Genomic DNA, 14,721 nt, shown 5'->3' with positions numbered 1-14,721 from the left:
TGTCCCCAAAGTGCACTTGGTAATGTGTCATCCATTCTGGTAGTTGCAGAACTGCTCTATTCACTGCAATGGTGTGAAGAATTGGACAATCCACCTATTTTTCTAACTGGATTTTGTGAAATGCTTCAAAAAATGAGTATTACATATGATAACTTATGTGGACTTGGTAATCCTTCTGGCCTTTTGCAGCTGCTATTTAACAGGTAAAAATCCTTTTCAATTTCCATTTTTTTAAATGACTATTTAATTGCTAGTTTATGGCTTTGTTTCTGTAAAATGTAAACCTTCTTCATGCTGATTTTTTAGATAAAGAGTTGGTCTAAATTAACCCCAATTCTTAATGATAAATACTTTGTGGTTACTAAGTACTTGATTTACTTTTCTGGGGAGATATTTGGACTTTACCTGTAGAGATATTTGGACTTTGCCTGTAGAAGCTGTTTTAACTTGTCATCTGTGACCCATCCTCCCAATGCCCTCAGATTCAGTCTTTTATCTTGCATGTTGTTACAGGTGCATCTTAATATTATAACCACAAACCCTCTCCCCTAGATAAGGAAGTAGATATGCAAACCAGTCGTTAGAGATTACAGCCGTTAGATATTAAGCTTGTTGAACTTAACTCTTTTACGGCTTCCTCTTTAAGAGTTTTGCTCTTGCTAATAGTATTTTGAGTATGCTTCCCAGTGTCGGAGGTCCCGGGCTGGACAGGCCTTCCTCTCCAGTCCCACTCCGCATACTCAACTCTCAGAACTTTACTCAGTGAAGTGTCTTCTGGGTTGTGTCCTTCTCCCAGCTGCAGCTGCCATTCACTTCAAGCCTGACCTTTAAGGTCTTCTCCCCACTGGGACCGGAGAGGCTTGGCGATTGCCTTGGGGTGAGAGCTCAGTGCCAGCGTGAAGGTGTCGGAAGCTCAAGCTCCCAGTCCTTTCAGTAATGGCAGTTGTTTGGGTGCAGAACTCTTGTGTGAATTGCTACCCTCACAAGGGCATTCATTTAATTCTGTAACAGGAATCCAAATCTTAAATACACTTTCAAAATTGATTTTTTTTTTTTCCTTTTTTAGATCCAGGGAACATGGCACTCTGTGGTCTCTTATTATTGCTAAATTGATCCTTTCTCAAAGCGTTTCACCTGATGAAGTCAAAAGGCATTATAGGAGAAAAGAAGGGTATACTTATTTAAAATGTTTTTCCTTTGTAATTTATTGTAATTGGTCACCTTGGCAACCACCAACTAATGAACAATCTCTAATGAATCGAAACCGGTATAGGAGATGAAGAAATTAAATTAAAGGAAATGAGAATTAAAAACTTTAAAACAATTTCACTTGCTTTAGGTTTGAGACACATTTTTTTTTGTAATTTTAGCTTTACAACATTTTGTTGTGAAATTTTATACTTGTTTTAAACAATTAGAATTTTATAAACTTTTTCTCTTTTCCCCAAAAATCTTTCTGGTAGACATCTTTCTTTTTCTCCACCCTGACTTCCTTTTTCTATCACTATTTGCTGTATGGGAGTGATGGGGAAAGTTACTCCTTTTATATAAGGATCCTCCTACTGAAGTAGTCTACAAATGCAGTAAATGTATTCTTAAGACAAAGAAAGAAATTGCATGATTGGACAAAGTAGAGATCTACTAGAGTTGATCATACTAGAGAAGCTGAGCATTCAAATTAAACACTCAGCTGAAATTTACCAAGGCACATTCTTGAATTTACTGATTTACCAAGAATAATTCTGGAATGATATGTATATGTTCTGGTACAGTAGAATTGTAAAGTAAACTTCAATTTTTAAATCTTTTTTGAAAATTCATGAAACATTATTTTGAGATCATTATAGATTTATTATGTTGAAGTAAATAAAGATTCACATACAGTTGTAAGAAATAAAAAGAGATTTCATGTATCCTTTCCCCCATCGATACCATTTTGCATAACGTTAGTACAATTTCACAACCAAGAAAATTGATCCAATCACTATATTGACCAGGTTTATGTGCACTCACATGTGTGTTCTGTGTAGATCACACATGTGTGACTACCAGTGCAGTTTAAGATACAGCACAGTTTTAATCATAAGGATCCCTTGTGTTACTCTTTTATAGCCACAGCCACCTCCCTTCCTATTTTCTCATTTCTGGCAACCAATAATCTGCTCTCCCTCTCTGTAATTATATCAATTAGGAAGTTTATATAAATGGAATCATACAGTATATTATCTCTTGATATTGGCTATTCAGCATCATTTAAAATTTTTTCTCTGATTATAAAGGTAATGGAATTGACTAAAGAACTATTAGAACTAATTACTTCTGAGATGGATATATACTTGACATGAACAAATCAATAAGTTTCTTATCAGTAATAATCAGTAAAAAATGACATAGGAAAAAATTCCGTTTGCTATGACAACAAAATAAATATATACAAATTAACAAAATATTAGAATTATAAACTCTAGTAAACATTACAAAAGAAAAAGATAAATCATAGAAATGGTCATAGCAATCTATAGTTTCAGTGAAATCTCAGTCAAAATTTTAGCAACATTCTTTTGAAAACCTTGACAAACTGTCTTAAAGAAAGGAAACATGCTTAGGAATAGGAAATTTCTGATAGAGAAAAGTGAAAAGGACTTACCCTACTAAATACATGAAATTGGTGAATAGACAAATCAATGAATCAAAATAAAATATAGAGTCCAGGAACCAGTCCATGCATACATGAGAATTTGGTTTTTGATACAGGTGGCCTTTCAAATCAGGAGAATCAATAATAAATGATATTAGAAAAATTGGATATGTTATTTGAAAAAATTAGCAAGACCTCTTCACTTACATATACATAAAAATAAAGTCCAGATGAAAGCTAAATGTAAAACGCACATCTATAAAAGTATTAGGGGAAATAAGAGATGGGTAATCCTGGTATGGAGAAGATCTTCTTAAGCAAAGCACAAAACCCGGAATTCATAAAAGAAATAATAGATGTTTGATTCCATAAAAATGAAAACGTTAGCAACCTAAGCGTGCATCAACAGATGAACAAACAAAAATATGGTATATACATACAATGAAATATTATTTGGCCTTAAAAAGGAAGAAAATTCTAATATATGCTACAACACAGATGAACCTTGAGGACAGTATGCTAAGTGAAATAAATTAGTCACAAAGAGACATACTGTATGATTCCTCTTATTTGATATACCCAACGTAGTCAAATTCATAGAGATAAAAAGTAGAGGGTGGTTGCCAGGGGCTGGGGGAAGAGATATAGGGGAGGGTTCCAGTTTTGTGAAAAGAGTTCTGCAGATTGGTTGCACAACAGTGTGAATATCTGTCACACTATTGAACCGTACACTTAAAAATAGTTAATATAATAAATTTTGTATATTTTACCACAATTAAATATTTTTCAAAAGGAAAAAAGAAAACTTCTGTTTGACAAAAATATAGTAAACAAAGGTTAAAGGACAAGTGACAAAATGGGAGAAAACCCTTGTAAATTAACAAAGAATTAATGTGATCTTCTGTTAATCATTAAAACAATCCAAATTGAAAAATGTGTCAAGGACTTGAACAGGAAATTCATAGATAAAATAGTCAAAGGTAATTCATTTATGAAATGTGAAATATAAATTTGCCTTAATAATGACAAGTATAAATTGAAAGAAGCATATTTTATCTAACACATTGCCAGGAATTTAAAACATTCAATGTGCAGCAAAACAGTCACGTGTGCACATTTCTGGTGAAAGTGTAAATTGATTATGCTTTTTTGGGAAGAATTTTGAAATGACCTAAATACAATTGATCTTGCAATTCTGCTTCTAGGAATCCTGCCTATAGAGGTATTTGCACATATGCAAAGTATCTGCTCAAGGACATCATCATTGCATCATTATTTTTAAGAGCAAAAATTTGGGGAATAAAACCTAAATATCCACTTATAGGGAAATAATTAAATTTTGATAACATCCATGGTATGAAATATTGTTTTTGTTTTTCATTTATTGCGTAGCTTTAAAATGGAAAGAATAATTTATACCTATATGTTCTGACATAGAAAAATCTACAAAGTATATGTGATAGTAACACAACTTAAATATTTTGTATTCAGGTATAGAAGTTGACTCTTAGAGCATAACTATGTATTGTTTGTATAATTAAGAAAAATCATCTATGAGGAAAAGATTTATGCTCATTTTAAATATAAAAACATGTAAAAAAAAAAATAGCAGCAAAAAATTTACAATTTCATCATCCAGAATCAACAATTGTTCATTTCTTTTCCTAGTTTCTTTTACTTTTTTTATGCGATTATTTTATATAGTGGAATTATTAGTCCTTTTGAACGGTCTAAAAAGGAATTTTCTGAAATAACTGCATATTTAGAATAAATATCATTCATACTTTTCCTTTAAACAGTTTTTTTCCACTAACGGAGGGTAATATGCATACCATTCAAAGTCTCTGTCCATTTTTGTCAAAAGAAGACAAGAAAGAATTCATTGCTCAATGTATACCTGCCCTTCTGGCCTGGACTAAGGAAGACCTTTGCAGTACTAATGGTTAGTTTCTTAGTAATACATATTTTATTGATTTGATTATTGCTTGAGATGAAAGTAGTGTTCTTAATATCTAAACCCAAATCTAGCAGAGATAAATTATAGCTGATTTATTCCTAGTTTATACTCTTGCTACCTAATAAGCTCACAGTCAGTAGAATGAGTGTCATTGGAGAGTGGTCATTGCATTTTGTGGTACAGAAATGCTGCGGCCTTATGGGAAGATCTGCAACCACAAACACCCTCTGATCACTTCTTTTTCATCTGTAGCTTTATTTTTTTAGCTGTGCCTCATTTCAACCTAGTCAATCAGTGATTAAACATATAAAGGCAAAAGATGAAATAGCTTTGTTGTATTTTAAACTTTTTTGGACACTGCCATCTATTCAATTGTTTGTTAATTTAATAAACCCTTATTGAATGCTGGCTTTGTGTTTTTTATAGAGCAGATATACGTAAAGTTATATCATGTGATAACTGATATAACAAAAAGATGTCCAGTGTGCATGAGTGGCAGAAAAGGAGTTTTCCATTGTATTTTTGAGTTGTCAGTGGTGATTTCACAAAGAGAACTATTTTAACTGAGTGTTGAAGGATAATTTTCCATATGGCCATAATTTGAGAAGTTCATTCCAGTTATACAGAAGCATAAAAGAATGAAGATAATTTAGTTGAGCTGGCAGTTAAAGTAGAAGGTAAGGGACAAAGGATATTATAATGCACAAGAAGATGGATTTTGAGAAATGGTAGGGAGCAGATCATAAAGGCATAGGTTGGTGGGTTAAGGAGTTTGGACTATAAGCTATAGGCAGTAAGGAGCTATTGGTCTGAATTAGGTAGGAGAGTAGTAAGGCAATCAACATTTACATTATAAAGCTTATTTTAACAACAGTAGGAAGGATAGATGTGAGAGAAGAGAGATTGGGGGTAGAAGACCAGATAGGAAGCTATTAGACTAGTTTTAATGAAAGTTAAGAGAGCTTAATTCAAGGTATAAGTGGAAGAGAGGAGATGGAAATGAAAGAGAGAAATGAAATATAATCGAAAGCACTCTGTGGTAATATTTCTGAACTGGGTGGTTGGAAGTACCATTAGCTCTTAAGAACCAGCTGATGTCAAAAGTAAATGTTTGTGGCGTTAAACTTTGCTGTTGAGTTCACTTATAGTCTTAGACTATGGGATTAAGTTGGGATTTGCAGTTCTGAAATGAGTTCTGAAATGCAGTTGAACTGACCACATAGAGGAGTGCCTAATGGGAGTATAGGTGATTTGTCCTGCACAGGCTGGCCGAGAGGAAGAGGGGCAGGAGTCCGGGCTGTGGTGTCACACCACTGTGTGCCGCTCACATAGACTAACGGTGCACAGCTGGGCAGAAACCTGGCAGGTGGGACGCCCGAAGGAGGACAAATGTTTTTGATATTCGACAATCGATTTTGCTCTTTCAGCCAAAGTGATGGAACAGAATTAGCTAACAAATACTTTTTAGTTGGTAGAAAATCAGTTGTTTCTGATTGTATTGAGTCTCTTCTATTTTGCCAGTAAGATTAAAACAATCTTTCTCTGCCTTCAAAGGAAGATGAAATGCATTACACAGTTAACCCTTGACCAACACGGGTTTGAACTGCGCCGGTTCACGTATACACATATTTTTTTCAATAAGTACACAGTTTCTTCTCTGTATCCCTGGGTTTCTCATGAGTATTTTTGATCCATGGTTGGGAATCTACAGTTGTGGAGGGCTGACTGTGTGTTATTCTATGCCATTTAATATAAGGGACTCAAGCATCTGTAGATTTGGGTGTCCATGGTGGCAGGTGTCCCAGAACCAAGTCCCCGTGGGTTCAGAGAGATGACTGAGTTTGTCAGAAGGTACGTGCAGATTTTCGACTGAGGGTTGGCGCCCCTTAACACTCCCGCCCCCCAGCACTTCTTAAGAAAAGTTTTGATCCATTTCCAAGTAGATCTTTCTTTTGTATCATAGCAGTACAATTTAAATTTTTTTAATTTTCATTTTGAATTTTACTTTAGGAGGTTTTGGACATCTTGCTATTTTTAATTCTTGTCTGCAAACCAGAAGCATAGATGATGGAGAGCTATTACATGGTATATTAAAAATTCTAATATGCTGGAAGAAGGATCATGAAGATATTTTTCTTTTCAGTTGGTAGGTAATACTTTATATGACGTTTTCTCTCCCCATGTACAACGCGGACCCAAATTGTGTATCTTATAGTCACGATTTTGTAGAGTAATATGATGGTAGCTATTTAAGTCAGTCTTATAAGTAATAAGATTTAAAGGATTTTCTAATTGAATGTTTATAATTCTTTAATGTTTTTTCTTATTTTGTTTTGTTTTTGTCTTTATCACAGTAATCTATCAGAAGTCAGTCCAGAGATACTGGGAGTAAATATAGAAATAATCCGGTTTCTTTCCCTGTTTCTGAAATACTGCTCGTCTCCTTTGGCAGAGAGCGAGTGGGACTTCGTCGTGTGCTCCATGTTGGCCTGGTTGGAGGTAAATTAACCTGATGTGTCAGGACCTCTGTTGGGTCTTCCTGCATATCTATACCAGAACTGTTTACTAATCATATTAAGTAGTGATTGTGACTGGTGCCTTTGCAAACATTTAAACACTTAATAGTGTTTACTGTCCCATTTCACAGAATGGTAAAATAATAGAGGTTTAACATCTGTCAGTATCATTCAGAGACCATATCTCCTAACTGCTGTTAAACTGTTCTCTTCATTAACTCATTTCAATATATTTGCAAAACATCCCTTTCAGGTTTTGTCTTTTCATGACAAGTTTTTTGGACTTTTGGTTCTAATTAAATTATTCTTAAAACATGCTGTGTCAGTATTGCCAGAGTGATGCATTAGAGATGAAGCAAATTCGAAGAGAATTAGTGGTCTTTTTAGCAACCAGATGTGTAATAGTTGTGGTCCCCAGCACAGCAAGTCAGTCAAATCAAGGTTGAATGTCTGCTTTGCCTGCTATTAGCTTGGTGGTTTGAGGTTTTAAACTTGACCTAATTGAACCTTAATATCATTATTTTAAAATAACTTAATGCCCAATTAGTAGGGTTCCTGAGAAGATTATAAATGTATCTTTAATGTATTTCATTTGGTAAATAGTAATTGATGTTTTTATTTTTTAGTTGTAGAAATAAAAAAGCATTTCCATATAAGATTCATTCTAATTCCTAGATTTAATTTTGAAAAGATTATTTTTATATAAAATATATGTCTTCTGAGACTATACACTTCAACGGCTTATTTTTAAATTTAGAGAAATGCAAAGGACTATTGCCTTGATTTGCAATGTTTTGATAGAAGTCTGCTTACTGATTTCATTTTTGTTTCTTCAGACAACAAGTGAGAATCACGCATTATATTCTGTTCCGCTCGTTCAACTGTTTGCTTGTGTCAGCTGTGATTTGGCCTGTGAGCTCAGTGCTTTTTTTGATTCCACAACTCTGGATGCGGTTGGCAAGCTTCCTGTAAATCTAATCAGTGAATGGAAAGAATTTTTTTCCCAGGGCATCCACAGTTTGCTTTTACCTCTTTTGGTGACTGTTACAGGCAAGTGAAAAAGGGAATAATAGTGAGATTCATTAAAAATGACTTGTCAAAAATTTCAAAACAAAATCTTTAGATGTTTAAGTCAAAACAGTACAGAATAGTAAAAGAGCCAGAGACAAAGCTAAGCATCTCAGAAGCATCATATATGCTCAGTTTATGATAAGAATTGAAAAATGGCAAGGTAGCGAAAGACCACTGCAAATTAAAGTAACAGTAATTCAAATAACATGAATAGGTCCTTTATAATATGAACTTTCTCTTTTTTAAGGATGATATAATAGAAATCATTGAACAGTTGAGATTATCTGAAATATATATTCACTTCATGTTTCTAGTTAGGATTAGTCTAATGTTTGTCAAGTTTTTATTTCATTTTCTTAAATAACATTTGATTATCTGTGAATCAGTCAAGCTGCATTACTCATTTTGTTTTGGTATGTGCATTTTTTTTTCCTTTTTGTCATCAGGAGAAAGCAAAGATACATCTGAAACATCCTTTCAGAATGCGATGCTGAAGCCCATGTGTGAAACATTAACATACATCCCAAAAGATCAGCTGTTGAGTCACAAACTCCCTGCACGATTGGTTGCTGGCCAGAAAACAAACTTGCCAGAACATCTCCAGACTTTGCTAAACACGCTGGCCCCATTACTCCTCTTCAGAGCTCGGCCTGTGCAAATTGCTGTTTATCATATGCTATACAAGTAAGAATTCTGAATCATTGTTGTGGCGGTCTAAACAAATAGTACATATAGTTAATTTTAGCACTTAGTCATAAAAAAAGTCAAAGTTAAAAAAGCAAGAAAACAAAAGTAAACTTGCCTGCATGGTTTTCTGCTCTTAAGCATGATATTTAACAATGGACAATGTAATAGAAAATAATTTAAAATAAGGTTCTAATTTCCAGGTTGATGCCTGAATTACCACAGTATGATCAGGATAATCTAAAGTCATACGGCGATGAAGAGGAAGAACCAGCCTTGTAAGTTTTTTAAAATAATTTGTTTTATTAAATTATTATAATTCATCTCACTTATAATAGCTTTAGAAGACTGAGACAACACAAAGCTCTAAATATAGAGCGTATATTTATTCATTCAACAGATCTTTTAAAAGTATCTATAAGATGTAAATTGAAATCTAGAGTTCACTCAAAAAGATTGTTTCTCTCTCTTTTTAATTGTTCCTAAATCTTATTTTCAGTTTGTTGCTATTTAGTAAAACTTCTTTGGCAACATGGTAGCTTTTGTGGAAAGAGTTAGATTAATTCAAATACATATTGAGCACCCATTTTGTGAAAAGCATTAATTAAATGCTGAGGAGAGAATACAGTGTGTAGTAAACATTCTTTTTCTTAAGGAGCTTTCAATCCACCATAAGACAAGATTACCCTGTAATAGAAGACGGTGCTAAGAGAAAGGATAGAAAGTGTGTTAAAGGAGCCCAGCTGCTGTGCATCAGGAAGGAAAGACTTTTTCTTGCAGAAGAGACATTTATGCTGTACCTTTCAAGTTAGTTGGCATTTCAGCAGGGCAGGGAACACAGCAGAAGCGAAGGGAACAAGGCAGGGAACACAGAAGTGAAGGGAACGACGTGTGATGGCGTCGAGGCGTGAGTGTTCAGGATGTGCTTGGGGAATGCGGAGTGGGCACCACTTTTTTTTTTTTTTTTTTTGGTCTATATCCTCTCACTAGAACTCTGTGAAGTCAGTTTTTTTTGTTTCTCGTTCCCAGCTATATTCATGAGACCCAGAATGGTTCCTGGTCTAAAGCAGACTCATGAGTAGTGCTCATTTGTTGAATGAAAGAATAAGTGAACAAGCTTGTGTGGAGTAGGCAGGGAGGGCATACTGAAAGATAAAGCTGGAAGGGTACGTAAGGTAACGGAGGCCTTACAAATGACAGTTTTTAGGATTTGGGACATTATTTGATTGAAGATGTGATATCACCAGCTCATCGTGGCAATAGTACGAAGCATAAATTGTACAAAGAAGCGAGCAGAGACCATCCCAGAAATCATAACAGTGTGCATGGGGCAGTGTGAAAGTAGATTCCTGAGCTGGTATTGGTAAGATCTCGTGACTGTTGGTATGGAACAGAGAAGGGGTGGTACATGAGATGGTGGTGTTAAAGGTAAAAACTTGAGGGCAGAAGCTTAAAGACCTGTTTATGGGCTGGGGGAAGGGCCATAAGGGATATCATAGAGAACAGAATCTGACAAGATTTACAGAAGTATTTCACTTTTTGAGAATTTCTTAAGCTCACCTGAAAGTGTCAGTATGTGCAATAGTTCAGTAAAGAAGAAATTTAATTAATGTCATGAATTAATGTGAATGTTAAATTTACTTTCCTGAAAAGACAGTCTTAATAATCTCTGTACCCGTTACAGCATGATAAAGGACATGGCAGGACTTGGTAGTTCTTGTTTTCCTGGTTTGCTAAAGGACTTTAGTCTGATCATTTTATCTTCTCTAGGTGTGTGATTTTTTCTTTTTTTTTTTTTTCATATATTAAACAGAAGGTCGAAATAGATATTTTCTACATTTGATCTTAGCCAAAAGGCCGAGAAGCGATGAAATAGATGTTTTCTATAAGGAGCCTACCTTTAAATACTGACTTCTAGTCTATAGTTTTATAACCTATTATTTATTTTTAATACACAAATATAAAATTTACGTATTTTTAAATATTTTATATTTAACATATCACATTTATATATTATATATTTTATATTCATATATTTATAAATCTAAAAATATATATACTTTTTCATGTATATATCATATATATTTATATAATATATTTTATGTCTTTCAGAGTCTGTAATTGCCATTATGTGAAATTAGGAGTTAAATTTGAGTATGTAAAAGAGGACTTTTAAAATGGTTTTTGGAAAAGAAAGATTTTTTAAAAAAGGTTTATACATGCTGTCAGTTTGTTAAGGGAATGAGTAATGAAGAAAATTGTGCTGTTTCATCATTGATTTTTAGGTCACCGCCAGCAGCGCTGATGTCTCTTCTTAGCACTCAAGAGGACTTGCTAGAAAATGTTTTGGAGTGTATTCCTGTTGGACAGATAGTTACTATTAAGCCGCTGAGTGAGGACTTCTGTTATGTTCTGGGATACCTTCTCACTTGGAAATTAATACTTACTTTCTTCAAAGCTTCGTCATCTCAGGTAAATAAATGTGACAGCTTTTGACAGTTCTGTCCTATATGTGTTTTTCTTTTTTCCTATCTTGATGAAAAAGGGAATGACACTTTAATCTAATCTTGTCTGGCTAACTTCAGCTATTTTGCTGAATTTATTTCTGTTCTTCCTTCCTCTCACAGTTTTTACACACAGAGTTTTTTAGTCTCTGGAATGCGTGTAGATCAATTTCTTTCTAACAGAATGTAGCCACCAAGTCCTTTTAATGCAGGACACAAGATTTGTATAATTAATTTTGTACTACCATAGTAGTAATATCAAAAGAATTGGATCTTGCTATTTTTTTCTTTGGCCAATTTCTGACTCTTGTGAAGATTTTGTTAATATATCACTGGGAATTTACTTATTTGAAAATCAGTGTTTGGAGAAAGATCTAGGAAACATTTCCTGTGTAAATCAAGCTATTATTGTCTCTAAATGGTGAAAATATCCTGTAATAATAATTTGGTCCAGATTATTCTGCCACTAGATGTCTCTGTTGTCTTACGTTTAGGAAGACCTCATTATCTAGGAAGGAAACTGGAAAAGCCTACTGCAATTTTTTTTTTTAATTCTTTTTAGGCAGATGCCCTCTTTAAAAATTTCTATCAAATTTCATTTGAATCAGTTTAATAAAGTATGGCTTCTTTGACAGGTAAATACAAAAAAACTTAGTTTATCACTTCATATTTGAAGTGTGACTAAATTATCATGGCATTCATTTCCAATGTGATTTTTCAGAATGTTTAAATTATATTTATGTTGTTGCAAAGAAGCCGTATGTTGGTGCAGATGTATCAACATTTTGTTTATTCATTCATCTGTTGATGGATATTTAGGTTGTTTCCACTCTTTGAATATTATGACTAAAGCTGCTGTCAACTTCCATGTATAAATTTTTGTATGTTTTCATTTCTCTTGTGTTGTATACCTAGAGTGGAATTACTCTGTAATGTACATGTGTTTTTAAAAGTCCATTGCTATGTATGATTAATTTTTTTTAGATTCTACTTTCTTTTTTATTTTGAAAAAAATTCAAATTTACAGTGAAATTGGAAGAATAATTTAAGGACAAGTCATATACCCTTTTCCGAGAATCACACATTTTTACTGTGTTGCTACATTTGCACGTGCCATGCTTTCTCTGTATCCTTTTTCCTTTTTTGATCTATTTGAAAGTTGCAGACATCATGATACTTTAACAAAAGTATTTAAACATTCATCTCCTAAGAACAGGGACATGTTTATACATAAGCGTAATGTAATTATTACACTCCAATATAATTTCGATGGGTTAATATTATCTAATTTGTATTCATATTTCCCCAGTTGTCCAGTAATGTCCTTTATAGTTTCAGTTCCTTCTCTGTTGAGGATTTAATTAAGGTCAGTTTGCATTTGTCACATTTCTGTACTGGTAATTTCCCTACCTTTCTTTTCTTTCTTGTCACTCACCAGGTCAGTTATTTGGTAGACCATCTTACCATTTGGATGTGTCTGTTTGTTTCCTCATGATTAGATTCTGGTTAATTTTCAGTAGGAGTGCTTACTGCACTGTGTGATTTGTCCTCAGTGTGTCACCTGTGGGGGCACAGAATGTTACCGTGTCCTTTTATTGGTGATGTTAAGATCGGTTACTTGGTAAACACATTTATGAAATCCATTGTTAAACTACTTTGATCAACATATATTAAAAATTCCAAATCCTATGGCTTGATCCTTGTATTTGAGCATTCATAGTATTATGAAAATGGTGTCTGACGTACTATGAGGAAATGTATGGTATAGTGGAAGAAATCATTTTAAAATAGCTACAAATACCAAAGAGCTTCAAAGTAAATGCCAACAAAAGAAGACGACTGTTATTTAGGGACAAAGAGTCCTAAAGTGCGGGTCTGTCACAAATACCTATAGTGCACCCAGTGGTGCCAGGTTTTTATATTTTTAAAAAAGAGACCAATCCATATTTTTATGTGAAATTTCCTGATTTGTAAAACAACTGTGAGAAGACCTCAAGATATTTTGTAGTACTGATTTGTGCTGTGTCCTAAAGGGATGCTGGGGTGTTTTATATTGGGTGGTGTCAGCCCTGAAAATGGAATTAGTTTTAAGCAGGATTTTGAAAGATTAAGGACTATGGTGTGGAAGGAATGTGTGGAAGACTTGGGAGGAGAGTGAGTGAACAGCTATGGGGAATGGTGAATAGGTATTCGTGGTTCAGGGACTCCAAGGGGAGGTAACTTATTAACAGGGAGTCAGTTTGAGAAAGATATTAGAAGCATATGTCAAATAATGAGAGAATAGTGAAAACGGCTGCTAGTTTGTGAGGAAAGGGAACGGTGCCTTCAGATGGCCCACTTGCAAAGTAAGAATGTGGCATCTATTTCATAGGACTCTTCCATGTCATTCTAAGTGTTCTAATTAATGCTTTTTTTTTTTTTTACTGTGTTCTTATCTGGTTATCTGTTATACTTTGATTCATTCTTATCTACTGATTGTTTAATTGGGTCTGCTAACAATTTTTTTTTGCTTTCCACCAGCTTCGGGCTCTGTATTCGATGTACCTTCGGAAAACAAAGAGTTTGAATAAATTGCTCTATCACCTGTTCAGGCTTATGCCAGAAAATCCGACCTATGCAGAGATGTCTGTTGAGCTCCCAAATAAGGAACCTAAAACCTTCTTTACTGAAGAGCTCCAGTTGAGTATTAGAGGTCAGTAAGATGTGTGTGTGTTTTCTCTGAGAGACTAGGCTCAGGCCAGGTTGTGTTATGCATTACCCTGGAATGTGGAGAATAGCCCCAAAGGTGGACCCTGGCTATGGGAATGTTGAAGTGCAAGATTTTCCACATTTCTCTAAATAGGACATATAATTAGATCTTGTGGATAAGGTTGTTAAGAATTTAATACATTTTTGAAGCCTAGTTTGTTGAGCTGTTCTCTTTTGCTCCGTAAACAAATATTTGTTATGTGATAATATTTTGTAGGACTATAAATAAGTAGTCTTCAGTTGAGGAAACTGAAAAAGATAAGTAAAGTTTATATCCTTTACCACGGGAGCTCAGATTTTAGCTGAGGGGATAACACTAGCTGTCTTATCGTGTTATAAGTGATTTCCTAAGAGTAGTTTTTTAAATATCTTAGAGCTCTGTAGATGGGACTGTGTCTTGTGAGTATTTTGGTAGATATTCTAGGACTTTTGTATAATACAGCAGTGAACACTGGGGAAAGTAAAGGAGGCCACACTTCATTATTTATAAGAAAGAGAATCTTTAATTTTCCTTCCTTTTAAAAATGTGTGTTTCATCTTATTTGTGACCTGTCATGTGAAATATAGAATGCTATTTCTAGGGAGATTTTTCAGTGTCGACTG

The 14,721-nt window shown here is 34.2% G+C and overlaps 1 protein-coding gene across 1 annotated transcript in view; it reads left to right on the top strand.

The window, feature by feature from the left end:
- LTN1 (listerin E3 ubiquitin protein ligase 1) overlaps positions 1-14,721 on the top strand; it is a 47,722-nt gene that overhangs the window by 26,676 nt on the left and 6,325 nt on the right. The window contains exons 17-26 of the mRNA XM_006908246.1: positions 44-203; positions 1,067-1,171; positions 4,438-4,580; positions 6,606-6,741; positions 6,950-7,094; positions 7,948-8,161; positions 8,629-8,866; positions 9,070-9,144; positions 11,152-11,338; positions 13,891-14,062. Coding sequence (XP_006908308.1) covers positions 44-203; positions 1,067-1,171; positions 4,438-4,580; positions 6,606-6,741; positions 6,950-7,094; positions 7,948-8,161; positions 8,629-8,866; positions 9,070-9,144; positions 11,152-11,338; positions 13,891-14,062 — 1,575 coding nt within the window. The remainder of the gene's footprint in view (positions 1-43; positions 204-1,066; positions 1,172-4,437; positions 4,581-6,605; positions 6,742-6,949; positions 7,095-7,947; positions 8,162-8,628; positions 8,867-9,069; positions 9,145-11,151; positions 11,339-13,890; positions 14,063-14,721) is intronic.

The sequence above is a fragment of the Pteropus alecto genome, unplaced genomic scaffold, assembly GCF_000325575.1.
Source record: "Pteropus alecto unplaced genomic scaffold, ASM32557v1 scaffold81, whole genome shotgun sequence".
Taxonomy (NCBI): domain Eukaryota; kingdom Metazoa; phylum Chordata; class Mammalia; order Chiroptera; family Pteropodidae; genus Pteropus; species Pteropus alecto.
This window is presented reverse-complemented; position numbering and strand designations above follow the sequence as displayed.